Here is a 15500-nt window from a genome sequence, read left to right on the forward strand (position 1 = left end):
AGTCATCAATGAATGTTAACATGTATCTACTACCACCATGAGAAGGTACTTGGGAAGGACCCCACAAGTCAGAATGTACATAATCCAATGTGTCTCTTGTTCGATGAACTACAACATTGAATTTTATCAGCCTTGCTTTCCGAAAACACAATGTTCACAAAAGTCTACCCTTCCCGACTTGTTGACCGCATAGTAATCCTTGTTTGGCCAACTCGGCTAGACCACTTTCACTGACATGACCCATTCTTAGATGTCATAGTTTGGTGACATCAGAATCATATGTTGAGGAGACAACAGCAACACCTGTCATTGTGTTTCCATGTAACATATAGAAACTATTCTCTTTCTTTCCTTTCATTATTACAACCATAGCGCCTTTAGATATTTTTATAGCTCCACCTTCACCTTTGTAGCTATAACCTTTTGAATCCAGTGTTCCCAAGGAAATCAGATTTTTCTTCAATTCTGAAACATGCCTTACATCTGTCAACGTCCTTACGATTTCGTCGAACATCTTGATTCTAATTGTGTCGAAGCCAATGACCTTGCAGGGAGCATTATTTCCCAGAAAGACCTTGCCCCCATCTAAGGGTTGGTAAGTGGAAAACCAATCCTTAATGGGACACATTTGATATGAGCATCCAGAATCAAGTATTCATTCATCTTTTGAGTCGTGCTCTGAGACTATTAGTGCATCTGCACTATCATAGCCATTTGCTACAACTGCATCTCCATATTCATAAATCTTTTTCTTGCCTTTATGCTCTGGACAATTCTTTTTTATATGTCCCTCCTTGTGACAATGAAAGCATTTATACTTTCTAGGTTTTGCTTTAGACTTGGACCTAGATTTTCCTCTTTCACCAAATTGATTTCGCTTCTCTGTCCTTCCTCTAGCAAAAAAAACTATCACCTGAACATTTAGATCTTGAATCTGATACTCTTTTCTTCAGTTCTTTTGAGTGCAACGCTGCCTTTACTTCGTCCAATATCATATCTTCTCAACCATACATCATGGTGTCGATGAAGTGCTCGTAAGAACTTGGAAGGGAACATAGTAGAAGAATTGTTTGGTCTTCATCTTCAATTTTAACATCAATATTCTTTAGATCAAGAATAGTTTTGTTAAATTCATCCATATGATCTTTTATGGGCTTTCCTTCCTGCATTTGAAGAGTGTATATTCTTTTCTTCAAATACAGTCTGTTGGTGAGTGACTTCGTCATGTACAAGCTTTTCAACTTCAACCATAATGAAGCAGATGTAGTTTCATCTGACACTTCTCATAGAACTTCATCTCCCAAGCACAACAAAATTGCACTATGTGCTTTTTCTAAGTTTTCATCATTCTCGTCCTCGGTCAGACTCTCAGGTAACTTGTTTCTACCTTCCAAGGCTTTGCCCAAGCCTTGATGAACTAGTAGAGCTTTCATCTTCAATTGTCGGATGTTGAAATCATTTTCTCCATTAAATTTCTCCAAATCAAATTTAGCACTCGCCATGATAACCGTATACTGGAACAATATCGTAGTCCGTGAACGTACACCAGGAAAATTCCCAGGAAAGAGAGGTAGGTCTTAACAGACACGCTTAAATAATGTCTTTCCTAAGACATAACTTTCCTAGATATGCACTTTCACACTATTATACATTTCTAGTAACAAGAACAATTCTTTTCTGGTGTGTAAGATCAAATAATGCTGCAAACATAGAGCATACTAAGAATTTTCTTTTAGATCGTATGGCTTAGCATGCAAGAGCTCTACGAGCTCTGATATCAGTTTGTTGGAGTGGAAGACCAATGGAGAAAATATAATAGAGAAAATAACACCGGGAGTTTAATGTGATTCGGCAATTTGCCTACGTCCACAGCTGAAGAGCAACAATGATTATTCCACTATGATAAAAGAGAACTACAAGTGTTTCACTCACTTCCCAAAATCCAAGTACACCCAATTTCACTCTCACTCAAGTATTTCTCACACAATTAGAACAAGAGAACAAAAAGAGAAAATATGCACTAAGCTAAGTATTTGGTGTGTCTTACAATGACATGAAAAACTCATATTTATAGCCAAAACTCTTGAAGATTATGTTGCCAAAGGGAAAAGAGCATTAATATTGGTTTCACCATAACCACTTTTTTTTATTTGGTTAGAAATTCTCTCTTTCTTCAAGGTGATCTTTAGCCACTTCCTTTTTACTTGGCTCAAGAAAGTATTTTCATATCTTTTTCCAGACAAAATACAAAACTACAAAGCTTGCAAATGAGAATGAAGATTAAAGAATACCTACAACAAAGATAATGTCCGAGACCTGTATCACACACGCAAGACATTTTATAATGATACAAACTATCTGAATGAAGCATCTTGTTTTTGGTCCAAATTTTTGACACTACTCTCTGTAGATTTAAACTGGTTTCTCTTTTTTACTCTTTCATTCAAGGCTGCAGTTTTGTCCCTCAAAATGAGCTCACAATCAACCCTAACCTGATCACGCATTTAGGAAAGTGAGAGGCATAGTGAGCTTCACATTTTGGACCTTCCCCACATAGCATGGGAAGCCAAATCCAACATCTTTGACAATTAAAATGGTATATAAACCAAAATTTTATCACCAATAATTGTTATTCTTTGAATACAAACCATTCCATTCAAACAGCTCCATCCGATTTAATTCAAAAATAATTTTTTAATCCCAACAGAATTCACTTTACAATGGCTGCAAATACCATAATGGCAGTAACCGCGATTTAAAACACCACATTGAATCTTTAGATCCTAAATCAATAACATAACACTTGAAGATATTCAACACCAAAACTAATAGCATCAATGAATAAAAAAATGAACCTGTACATTGATCTTCCACTTTCCTATATAATAATATACATCTCATAAATAAGATCTCTGTTCCTATCTCCATCTCTTGGAGAAAAAGATTTATATTTTGCAAAAGTGTACAATATGCAGAGTCCATCGCCCTTTCAACATTCTTCATGTTCTGTTGTGTTCATGTATACTATATCACTATTGTGCTATACATGGAATGAAGCTATTTTAGAAAATTAACAACAAAAAAAGGAACTTTTGAAATAATAACCAAAGTCAGTGTGGATCTTAATTTTGGTCCCTATAGTGAAATTTTTAGATGCTACAAACACAGGGTAGCTGAAGTGTAATTTGAAGCAACAAGTCACCATTTTCGCCTTTCGGGCACTTCATTGTAACAATGCCATATAGACAAGAAATATAGAATCATGTGAGCCTTTCAAGAGTCCTCAGAAAATACTTTGAATATGAAGTCGCGAAATCGCTTCGAGTATTGTCTTGGATCAACAGCTGATATTGAAGTCGGATCATATTGAATGGACTTGTAGACATGCTCAAGTTTCTTGCTAATGTCATAGTCTTGAAGAATGTCTATGATACCAAAAAACAATACAACCTCATAGAATTCTCCAATTGGCTCTCCTACAAGTTGTAATTCACAATCACTTCTTCTCACTGTCCTTTCAACCTTTGCTGGCATATTCACACCCAATTTGATACTTGCCCACCTACAAATACAGAACATGTTGGTGACTTGATGTATTACTCAACAAGGCATGATAACTATACTAATCATGGTAAGGAAGAGCTGGGTCACTTTAATTCAAATCATTGGAGTAATTAAGGTTTTAAATTTTATCGCCTTGACATAAAATTCGGCATAACAGATCACACTAGCCCCAATCGGCCTGCATCCAGTCTGCAGTAATTCCCTAATTGGCCTGCATTCAATCTGCAGTGGTTCCAATCATGATTAAATCGTGCAACCTCTGTTAGATCGTGGCTATGCCAATGTCAAGAGTAAAACCCAAAAAGCATTTCAAGGGCAACCAAGCAATAAAGTTCTTTATGATAATTGTATCATTTATAGAAAGACTCATTCTCAATGACTACTAGTACTATCTTTTTCCATGTTGTTTAAAGTGCAGAATCTTATGCAAATCAAAGTACTATACTCACTATATGCTTAAATAATATTAGTTATATTATAACTTCTGTTAAAATTTTAAAGAGATGTTTACCTGGAAGGGTCTAGAAGAAGTTGATCGACGTCTGCTCTTGAAATGCGGGGAGTTACTTCACTATATGAATCACCTAATATTGAAAAGTCAAAAATGTTTTTCTTAGTTTCTAAGAATGTAAATGATATTGAGGTTGTACAACAATTTATGTAAGGATAAAAAACAGTACCACCGGGAGTTTGAGTTCCGGAAGGAATAAGATCTCCATCTGCTGATATATCTCTGAAATGTATACCAACCAGTAAACTATAGTCCATAATTCCTTCCTGCTCCAGAAGTTCACAGTCTCGGTCAATTTGCCTGTCATAACAAAAACATTCTTGAACTGTTGCACATATTTGGATTTGAAATTGTTCAACATAGCAAGATAGAGAACCAAAGGATTAAGGTAGTGAACCTGAAATACTCTTGAAACCAAGTTTTTTGCAGTCGAAATATAAAATTTAGATCAAGATCTTTAAGAATAGTGGTTTCGCTAATCTCAGACTCGGGTTTGTCTGTTATACGGCCAAGTGAAGAGCCCTTCAAATCAAAGCGTCTATGAATGGTATACTCAGAACAAAAGAGGTTACCCATTATGATAAATCGAACCTGAAAATCAACATATGTTATAAAGATTAAAATACTTTAGTTATTATTAATTAATATTTCATACTTCTATCAAACTAGCCCTTAGTAGATCATATAAGGAGAAAACACTAGTAAATGTCAAACATTTAAAAATTCAAAATATTCATAGAACTAGTAATTTCTATCGTGTAATTTTATACCTTCTTCTGAGCAGCTCCGGTTAACTTTACACAGTGCAGGCCATAAAACTTTGTTAGTAGAGAATTTTCGAATGCTCGAAAATGATTGTAGTAAGCTGGAAGCATTCTCAAAAGAGCCTGCAAAAAAGCAGAAATCCAGCATAGTCAAATTGGTAAGAACAAGAACCTCCTTTCATTTCTAGGAAATATCAAATAAGATGAAAGGTAAGGATGAGACTCACTTTTGCTTCAGCTTTCTTCATTGTCTTAATCATGTAACGGTCATCATTTGTCAAGTAAAAGAAGCTACCACTTTTCCCAGGAGAGGAAAGTTCACGAAGGGCGTCATTTCCGCATATGGATAACATGTAATCAGCTGCATCCACTTTGAATAACTTCCGAAGAGTCCTGAGGACATAGTTCGATATATAAGTTGATTAATGAAGACATGGAATAGTCTCACACTTTTTACTATCAATGTATAAACCTAGAGCCTTAATGTTTAAGGTTTCTGTCATGGAAGAATCTTATAATATACAGACAATGAACAAAAACAAACTAGCAGAAAAACAGATTAGGTATTGGTAGGGCTAACCTAAAAACTACTGGACAATAGTCCTTCCACTTGAACTCACACGATGGATGCGGTGGAGTATATTTGGATCCTTCAGGAGGAAATCTTGTCCAAACTTTCTCCTTGGGGTCAAAAGCGGAAGGCTTTAAATCAAGAGATGCTGAGGGGGCAGGTCTTCCAACAGAATGCCTATGCAACAACACCATGAAATTCTAATGACTAATCAAGCAATGCATATAGAGAAACCAAGCAGATAGCATGAAGCTTCGAAATTAAAATAAATGCAATAGCATCTATTACCTGCAAAAGCATCATGAATAAGTTTGATGAATACATCTACAGTAATCAAATTAGTTTGTAAAAATGAAGTATTATGACAAAGTTTAATGTATAGGTGTCATTTTCCTTAAAAGACTAGTTATAAAAACTAGAATTGTTACATAATTGATTGAGTTAATCAAAGCAAATGAAAGTTATCTTCATCAAGTAAGAAATTGAAGTAGTGATACAGCAAAAAAAAAATAAGATCAACTGAGGTGTGAAACATCAAATATGCAAACTGTCAATCTCAGAAATGATAGGATAATGATGTTTGGCTCTAGCAACCAACCATATTAACTATCTTTTTTTTTTTGTTTATTTGGGGTTTAGGTTGTTTAGTTATTTGAACTAAATGTAATTTCTTTTTCTTGGTAGATAAGTAAGTAGGGAAATTTATTAGAAGTTAAAACAAATTACACCCAAAGATAAAGAAGCATATCATACAAGATTGTTGAAATACATTGTTTTAGAATATCAAAGAAGGTAAAAAAAAGATCCCAAATTATGATATTACCTTATTCCAAGCTGCAAATTGAGCATGAGCTCATAATTTTTGTGTCCTTTGCATATTGTCTCTCCCTGCCTCTTTGATTTTCTTGGTGCTTTGAGAGTATTGAGTTGAGTCCCTCTTGCATTAGCAGGATCTATATTTAAACCCAACAATTCATCATGCAAAGCACCCACCTTAGCCGAAGTTCTACTACCACTAAAATCACCCTCCCCACCACCCCATAACTGCATTCTATCACTTGGCTTCTCCAATCCTACACTTACCCTAGCATCCACTGACATTCTCCTTGGCTTGGTACTATCTCCTCCTTTTGTAGACCTCCAAACTGCAAGTCTCTTCTGTGATGGTAAAACCGAAACCTTCTCCCCGGGACATATCGGATACGTACTCAACTCATTAAACACTTCTAGAGGATCCCAATCTAGATGTCCTTCCCGTGATGACCCAGGGGGATAGTATGTCCCACTCTGATCTCTTGGATCCTTACTCCAGTTACCTACATAAAAAGTTCCATCAGGCCATTTGAATGTTCCACTCCCATTAGGTAAACCATCTTCCCAATACCCATCATATGTATTCCCATTAGTCCAAACAAATGACCCTTTACCCCAAATAGTCCCATTCCTCCATTCTCCAACATAATGGTTCCCATCTTTCCACTGGTATCTCCCCTGACCATCCTGCAACCCCCTCCGCCATTCGCCATCGTACTGATCACCGTTCGCGAAACTCTTCACACCTTGACCATGTTTTAAATTCATGACCCATTGTCCCTTATAAACCTCCCCATTAGAAGATGTGTATGTACCTGTCCCATCCATATAACCACTTTTGAATTCACCTTCATAAGTTGGCCCAGAAGGCCAAGTGAACCTACCCTTTCCCATAGTTTTCCCTTGGAACCATTCCCCAACATACATGCACCCATCACTCCACAAATATTTGCCATTCCCATGTGGGAAATTTTCTGCCCATTCTCCCTTATAGTAATCCCCATTGGGGAGAACTTTCTCTGCATGGTATAGCTCAGTTCCTTGATCACTTCCATCTTGGTCATCCCTTTTGTCATCTTCATCTGCATGGGCCACAGAAGTTGTCCCAAATAAACTGTTCGCACGCTTCTTTGCGACCGCTTGTGTCTTCCTCACTGTGGCCTCCCATGCCTTCATAACACTACTATCTTTACCCATCATTGTGCTTCTTCTCCTTTAATTTTCACCTCTCTTTTATGCCCTCTTTCTTTTCACATTTGGAAAGTCTTCTGACTATGTTTAAGGAAAACCATGGACACCCAGATGAACAAAAATAAGTAATCAGGAGGAAGAAACAATGGAATCAAGCAACAACAATGACAAAATACTTTCACAGAAAGTGCTGACAACTACATGGATCCAATAGAGTAATTTAAATTGCGGACTCCATCACGTTATGCGACTGCAATATTACGGTTGTAGTGACTACCACAACCGCATCATACCATAATTACAGTGTGACATTGAGTCATAATGATAAGCTCACATCAAGCCACAAGTAACCGTATGGAATCACATTTGAGTCGTTTCAGATTGTATCAGACTACATCAAAATTATTTTTTAATTAAAAAATAATTCACATTGCAACAGCCTCAATCCGCATCAAAGTAACCACAAACATGATGCAATCGCAACCGTGACCGCAATTTATAATACTGGGATCAAACAACGTCATAATATTCTACTAAATTAGATAAATTATTTTTACCAATAATGCATTAGTATGCATGGAAGGGAAAATCTCAATGAGGACTTTCCGTGTATGAAAGCCTTCTCTCTTCTGAACCAAAACCAAGTTGCATGTTGGTGGTGAAAGTTTGTTGGTATATCATGTTTCCAAATTTTTTGGGGAGAAGCTGATTGTTAGAGGAAATAAGTAATGTGACAAATCTTACTAGCAAAAAAGGGTTAGAAAACCTTTTCATTAATTTTGGTATGCTTTATTTTGTTACAGAAATTAATTGATTAAGGAATTGGATATTGTTGAATACAAACCATGAACAATTCGTGTCCCAATAAGTCAGGGGTGCAGCTTTCCTCCTATGTTTGAATTGTATTTAGTGATTGAGAGTGAGACTCGTTCATCTCCTACAATGTCTAAGAACCATGACCATATGGGACAAGTGCTAAATCAAGCTATTTCTTTACTATTCTTAGCCAATAATAATATTTTATTCATGTTACATTTGGTCTAGTTTCATTCAATGTTTTATTTCATGGAAAGACTATATGGTTGTACAACCATAATCCTGTACCAATAAAAACGTCAATTAAAAAAATATTAAACTTTAACCATTTTTTTTGTTTATGATTTATTATCCTTCGTGGAAGACATCATTTGATTTGAAACAACAATCTTTATTTTGTCTGTTTGGAAAAATAATGAACGGGCGATTCCATTATCCATTCCATGCCTCTTCTCAATAAATTAAGATTCACCATTGCCTGCTACGAGATGGAAGAAGATTTAAACAATTCCATGCCTCTTCTCAATAATGTTTTTAGTATAATTTTTCTTATCATTTATAATGTATAATCTACTGACTATAAATGTCAATAATTCCTAATATTATAGTTTAGTTCTATTAAATTATGATGGTTAATGTTGTGATATGACTCTCATTTATAGCACATTTAAGTTTGCTTCATAAGTTTATTAAAGGCTTCTTTGTCAAGCTTTGGATGTTTGCTTACCAAGTCTTTAAATTTGACTCACAAAGTTTTCCAATCTTGTTTTCCAAGTTTCAAAGTTCATTCTACACCTTTTGTCTATAAAAGACATCACATGGAGAGCTTTGTAACAACACAAAAAAATTCAGCAACTTCATTACATAAATACTAGAGTGTTTGTGCTTATTGTGTGAGTGATTTTGTGGTGAGAATTCTTGTTCTATTTGAGAGAATATTTGTAAGAAAAAATATTTTCATTTGTCCTCATCATTATGAGAGGGTTTATTGTATTATCCCCTTTTACATAGTGGAACTTTGCTCGTGATCGTCAGTGATTTTTTACCTCTCATATTGAGGGTGTTTTCCACATTAAATCTAGTGTGTTATTTTTTCTTGCTTCTTTATTAGCTTCTTTTTTGTTCTCAATTGATCTGATCTTGTGTTTCCGCATTGCCCTCTATTCCTAACAAGTGGCATTAGAGCTCTTACTCAATTGAGAATTTCAAAATGTCTAAATTTGACATTGAGAAGGTTGATGGCAAGATTAGCTTTTCTATTTGGCAAGTCAATATGAGACTTATTCTTATCCAGAGCGGATTAAAGAAAGATTTATATAGGAAGTCAAAGAAACCAGCTTCCATGACCGATGATCAATGGGACGAGTTAGATGAAAAGGCGCTTTCAACAATCCAACTTTGTTTGTCAAATGAGGTTTTGCGTGAAGTTGTCAATGAAGAAATCGTTGCGGCTTCGTGGCTAAGTTAGAAACTTTATACATGACCAAGAGCTTCACAAACAAGCTTCGTCTCAAAGAACAGTTATATACCATTCGAATGGTTGAAGGTACTCCTATTCAAACTCATCTTGATGAGTTTAATTCTATTATTATGGATTTGCAAAATATTGATATTAATATTGAAGATGAGGACAAAGTTGTTTTGCTGGTTGTCTCTTTATCTTCTACCTATAAACACTTCAATGAAATTATGTCGTATGGAAATAATGATACCTTATTCTTTGAAGATGTTAAATCTAATTTATTATCCAAAGAAAAATTTGATCTTAAAGTTAAGAGTAAATTACACTGACACCCCTTGAGTTTTAGTGAAATTACACAAACCACCCCTCACTTTTCTACACCTACATAAACCTCCCCTATTTTTAAACTTTCATTACATTGACAACCCCTGCATAAGAAATAAGTGTAATCTTTTAAACAAAAAAATGTGATAAATGCAATTAAGTTAAACAAAACATGATATATTGTATAGACAAGTCTAAATAATATACAAATCAATGTATCTTTATTATTTTTTGTTACAAAATGCATCAACAATTCTAAATAAATATTGTTTAAATCGCTCTTATAATATAGTGTAACGAACCAAAAATAATAAAGAAATATTGACTCATATATTATTTGGACGTGTCTCCACAATATATCATGTTTTGTTTAACTTAATTGCATTTATTACATTTTTTGTTTAAAAGATTACACTTGTTTCTTATGCAGGGGTGGTCAATGTAATGAAAGTTTAAAAATAGGGGAGGTTTGTATAGGTGTAGAAAAGTGAGGGGTGGTTTGTGTAATTTCACTAAAACTTGGGGGTTGTCAGTGTAATTTACTCTAAAGTTAATTCTATGGACAAGGGTGAGGGCTTAAGTATTCGAGGTAGAACTCAAGAAAAATGAATTACTAATTACAAAAGGTTCAGATTCAAATCTAGGGGACGCAAATCCAATCAAACTTGTCACTATTGCAAGAAACCAGGGCATGATATTCTTGATTGTTTCATCTTGAAGAAAAAACAAGAAAAACAAGAAAAAAGAAAATTTCAACAATCCCCTAAAGCTGCTAATGTTGAAGTAGATTTTGATGGTGATATTCTTTTATTTGTTGTCTATTCTAATAAGAGGAGTAAAACATAATGGATTCTTGATTATGGATGTACTTTTCATATGTGTCCTTATAAATATTTATTTACAACTTTTGAACATGTTGATAATGGTGTTGTTTTGATGGGAAATGATATCCAATGCAAGGTTGCAGGAATAGGTACAGTTCAGATCAAGACTCATGATGGTATAGCCAGAACTTTGGCTAATGCCCGCTATATTCCGAACTTGATTTCTCTTGGCACCCTAGAGTCTCACAGGTGCAGGTATTCAGTTAAAGTGGAGTTCTAAATGTATTAAAAGGTGCTCTGGTATTATTAAAACATAACCAAATTGGAAGTTTATATGTCTTTCAAGGATTTGTTGTGACAGGTTCAACATTTGTATCTTCTTATATGCATGATAACAACGTCACCAAATTATGGCACATGCGCCTAGGCCATATGAGTGAAAAAGGCATACATCTTCTGAGCAAGCAATGTCATCTTGGTAAACAGGGCATCGGTAAGTTGGAGTTTTGCAAACATTATGTTTTTGGAAAACAGAAAAAGGTTAGTTTCTCCAGTACAACTCACCGTACCAAAGGTATTCTTGATTATCTTCATTCCGACCTTTGGGGGCCTTCTGAAGTTCCCTCTCATGGAGGATGTCGCTATATGATGACCATCATTGATGATTTTTCTCGTAAGGTTTGGGTTTATTTTATGCAACATAAAAATGACACCTTCTCCACTTTCAAGATGTGGAAAACTCTTGTTGAAATCCAGACGGGGAATAAAGTGAAGAAGTTCATAACAGACAATGGATTAGAGTTCTACAATGGTGACTTTAATGAGTTCTGCACAAATAATGGTATTGTTAGACACAAAACCATTCCAAGGAATCCCTGGCAAAATGGTGTTGCAGAAAGGATGAATAGGACTTTACTTGAGAGAGCTTGTTGCATGCTTTCAAATGTTGGGTTATGGCATCAGCGTGAATTTTGGGTCGAAGCAGTATCTACTACTTGTTACTTGATCAATTGTTCTCCACATTCAGTACTTGACTTCAAAATCCTAGAAGAAATTTGGCATGGTAATCCTATTGATTATTTTAATTTAAGAATTTTTGGATGTCCTGCTTATGCACATGTTAATAATGGTAAATTAGCTCCAGCAGTTGTTGAATCCATATTTCTTGGTTATGCCTCTAATTGTAAAGGATATCGCTTATGGTTTCTGATTCAAAGTCACGAAAGTTAATTCTTAGCAGAGATGTGACTTTTAATGAGGATGCATTATTATCTTTTGGAAAACAATCTGTTGTGTCTTCTTCTACTAGTAAAGGTAATCTGCAGGGTACTAGCGAGAAGGTGGAGTTAATAGTGAGGCCTACAACTCCTAATATTTATGTTCCATCTTCCTCTACAAATTAATCTAGCATTGATGATTGTTATATTGATAATGATGACAATACCACTTCTCCTATTCATCAGTAGGAAGATGATTATTGTATTATCCGAGATAAAATAAGAAGACTAATTAAAAAGCCAGCTAGATATGCTGATAATGACAATTTAATTGCTTATACATTGTCAGTTGCACAAGAGGTAAACTATAGTGTTGAACCTGCCAGCTATACATAAGTTGTTTCTTGTGTTGATTCTTCACAGTGGCTAGTGGCTATGAATGAAGAAATTGAAAGTCTTCATGAGAATGGTACGTGGGATATAATAGAGCTTCCCAAAGGAAAACGACCACTAAGATGTAAATGGGTCTATAAGAAGAAAGACGACATTCCCAAGGTTGAAGATCCAATATGCAAAGCACGACTAATCGTTAAAGGCTTTAATCAAAAGGAAGGTATTGACTTTAATTAGATATTCTCACCTGTTGTTCGTCATAATTCCATTCGTGTTTTGCTTGCTTTTGTTGCTTTATTTGATTTGGAGTTAGAAGAACTTGATGTAAAAACAACTTTTCTACATGGAGAGCTAGAAGAAGAAATTTACATGGAATAACCCGAGAGATTTATTGTTCCTGAGAAGGAGCATCTTGTCTGCCGATTGGAGAAATCTTTATATGAACTTAAACAAGCTCTTAGACAATGGTACAAGAGGTTTGATTCTTTTATGATTGGGCAAGGTTATTGTAGGAGTCAATTTGATGACTGTATTTATTTCCAATTTTTCGGATGATCTTTCATATACTTGTTACTTTATGATAATGATATGTTAATTGCTTCATGTGACAAGTCTTTGATTAAAAAATTAAAAACTCAACTCAATAATGAGTTTGACATGAAGGAATTAGGTGCATCCAAGAAAGTTCTTGGTATGGAGATTCGTAGGGACCGCCAAGCTGGTAAACTATTCTTATCCCAAAAGAAGTATATTGAGAGAGTGCTTGAAAGGTTTAAGTTATTTTCAGATCTTTGCCTACACAAAGAGGAAGAGATGGAGCGTATGTCACATATTCCTTATGTTAGTGCTGTTGGTAGTCTTATGTATGTTATGGTGTGTCGTAAACCTAATTTAGCATATGATGTCAGCATGGTCAGTTGATATATGCATAATCTTGGAAAGGATCATTGGAGTGCTGTAAAATTGATTTTTTTGGTATCTTAAAGGTACTTCTAGCATTAACTTGGTAATTGACAGAAGCAAGACTATAACCATTGATGTTGTAGGTTATGTTATTTTATATTATGGCGTTGATATTGATAGAATGAGATCTTTTTCTGGTTACATATTTACTCTCTATAATAGTGGGTGTGAAGGAGGCTATTTCGCTCCGAGGTTTGGTAAATGAACTTGGTCTAGCACAAGGTGTTCTTACAGTTTTTTGTGATAGTCAAAGTGCTATTCACTTGACTAAGAATAGTCATTATCCTGGCAAGACCGAACACATTGAAGTAAAATGTTACTTTATCCAATATATTGTTACTATTGGTGAAATTATAGTGGAAAGATTCACACATCAGAGAATCCAGTAGATATGCTTACCAAGTCTCTTCCAAATACCAAGTTCCAGCATTGTTTAGACTTGGTTGGTCTCTACAACACTTGAGCGCCCTTCGGGACTTTATTTGGCGATGAGCAACATATTGAATTCGAGCCAAAGTGGAGATTGTTGATATGTAACTCTCATTTATATCACATTTAAGCTTCCTTCCTAAACTTATTAAAGGCGTCTTTGTCAAGCCTTGGATGCTTGCTCACCAAGTCTCTAAACTTGCTCACCAAGTTTTCCAATCTATCTTTCCAAGTTTCAAAGTTCCTTCTACACATTTTGCCTATAAAAGCATCATATGGAGAGCTTTGGAACAACACAAAAAAATCAACAACTACATTGCTTAAATACTAGAGTGTTTGTGCTTATTGTGTGAGTGATTTTTTAGTGAGAATTCTTGTTCCATTTGAGAGAATATTTATGAGACAAAATATTGTTCTTTGTCCCCATCGTTATAAGAGGATTTATTGTACTCTCCCCTTTTATATAAAAGAACTTTGCTCATGATCGCCTATGGTTTTTTACCTCTCATATTGAGGGGGGGTTTTCATGTTAAATCTTGTGCATTATTTTTTCTTCCTTATTTATTAGCTTCTCTTTTGTTCTCAATTGATCTGATCCTATGTTTCCGCATTGCACTCTATTCCTAACAATTATTTGTATAGATATTCCACATTTTATCGAGAGATAGAAAAATAGGAACAACAGAGATTAAAGTATTTTGTCATGTTCCACATTCTGATGGAAAAATTAGTAAGAAAGAATAAATAGTTAACCAAATAATATGGAACATATATTGGGTAGAGATGGACATTGGGTTATATGATTTTTTGGTATAAATTAGAAGATGGTGAGGGCAAAATAAGAAACCGTAAATTACACCATGGTGAGGTGGTTATATTCTTGTTCCATTTGAGAGAATATTTGTGAGACAAAATATTGTCATTTGTCCTCATCGTTATAAGAGAATTTATTGTACTCTCCCCTTTTACATAGTAGAACTTTGCTCGTGAACGTCCGTGATTTTTTACCTCTCATATTGAGGGGGGTTTCACGTTAAATCTTGTGTGTTATTTTTTCTTGCTTCTTTATTAGCTTCTTTTTTGTTCTCAATTTGAAAGGGAATTTATTTTCATTAAAGTCAGCATCATTAGAACTAATGACCACTTTTATGATAAGGTCATTAAACCTAGATGCCTTAATGTTTACAATATACCCAATGAATACACATTCAAAGGTTATACTTGTGAGTTTTACTCTCATGTGTTCTGGTATATGGATATAAGTGAGAAAACCTCAAGTTCTCAAATAAGACAAGTTTGGTTGTTTATTCTTAAAAAAATCACATGAGGAATTTTGGTTTTAGTCTAAGGGACTCATTTTAGCAATAACAAGAAATTAATAAAACTTCATCCCACCAAGAGGGTACTGCACTTGAACTTAACATAACAGTTACAACTAATTCAATTATTGGTCTATTCTTTTTTTCAGTTTTACCATTTATTTCAGGTGAATATGCTGCAATTATTTCATGAATAATACCATTCAATTTATAAAAATCATTAAACATGTTAGAATCATACTTGGTGCCTTTATTACTTCTGAGTTTCTTTATTTTCTTATTGAGTTGATTCTCAATTTTAGTCATGTATAAATTAAACATGTCAAACGCTTCACTTTA

General features: G+C 34.7%; 1 protein-coding gene across 1 annotated transcript; it reads right to left on the reverse strand.

The window, feature by feature from the left end:
• LOC109335283 (phosphatidylinositol 4-phosphate 5-kinase 5-like) lies at nt 2843-8339 on the reverse strand. Its single transcript, XM_019571414.1, has 9 exons — nt 7972-8339; nt 6234-7495; nt 5420-5587; nt 5067-5232; nt 4846-4962; nt 4473-4666; nt 4245-4375; nt 4076-4148; nt 2843-3562 (listed from the first exon to the last, which is right to left on the reverse strand). Exons 2-9 carry the CDS (start codon nt 7421-7423, stop codon nt 3274-3276), a joined length of 2328 nt encoding a protein of 775 aa, XP_019426959.1. The 5' UTR covers nt 7424-7495; nt 7972-8339; the 3' UTR covers nt 2843-3273.

Source organism: Lupinus angustifolius, chromosome LG20, assembly GCF_001865875.1.
Source record: "Lupinus angustifolius cultivar Tanjil chromosome LG20, LupAngTanjil_v1.0, whole genome shotgun sequence".
Lineage (NCBI taxonomy): Eukaryota > Viridiplantae > Streptophyta > Magnoliopsida > Fabales > Fabaceae > Lupinus > Lupinus angustifolius.

Excerpts from the sequence above, each read along its gene's own strand:
- LOC109335283 (XM_019571414.1), bottom strand. The coding sequence starts at position 7,423 with ATGATGGGTAAAGATAGTAGTGTTATGAAGGCATGGGAGGCCACAGTG. Across the intron at positions 4,963-5,066 it reads TGAAGAAAGCTGAAGCAAAA|GCTCTTTTGAGAATGCTTCC; the intron begins GTGAGTCTCATC and ends GCTTTTTTGCAG. Across the intron at positions 4,667-4,845 it reads CCGGAGCTGCTCAGAAGAAG|GTTCGATTTATCATAATGGG; the intron begins GTATAAAATTAC and ends GTTGATTTTCAG.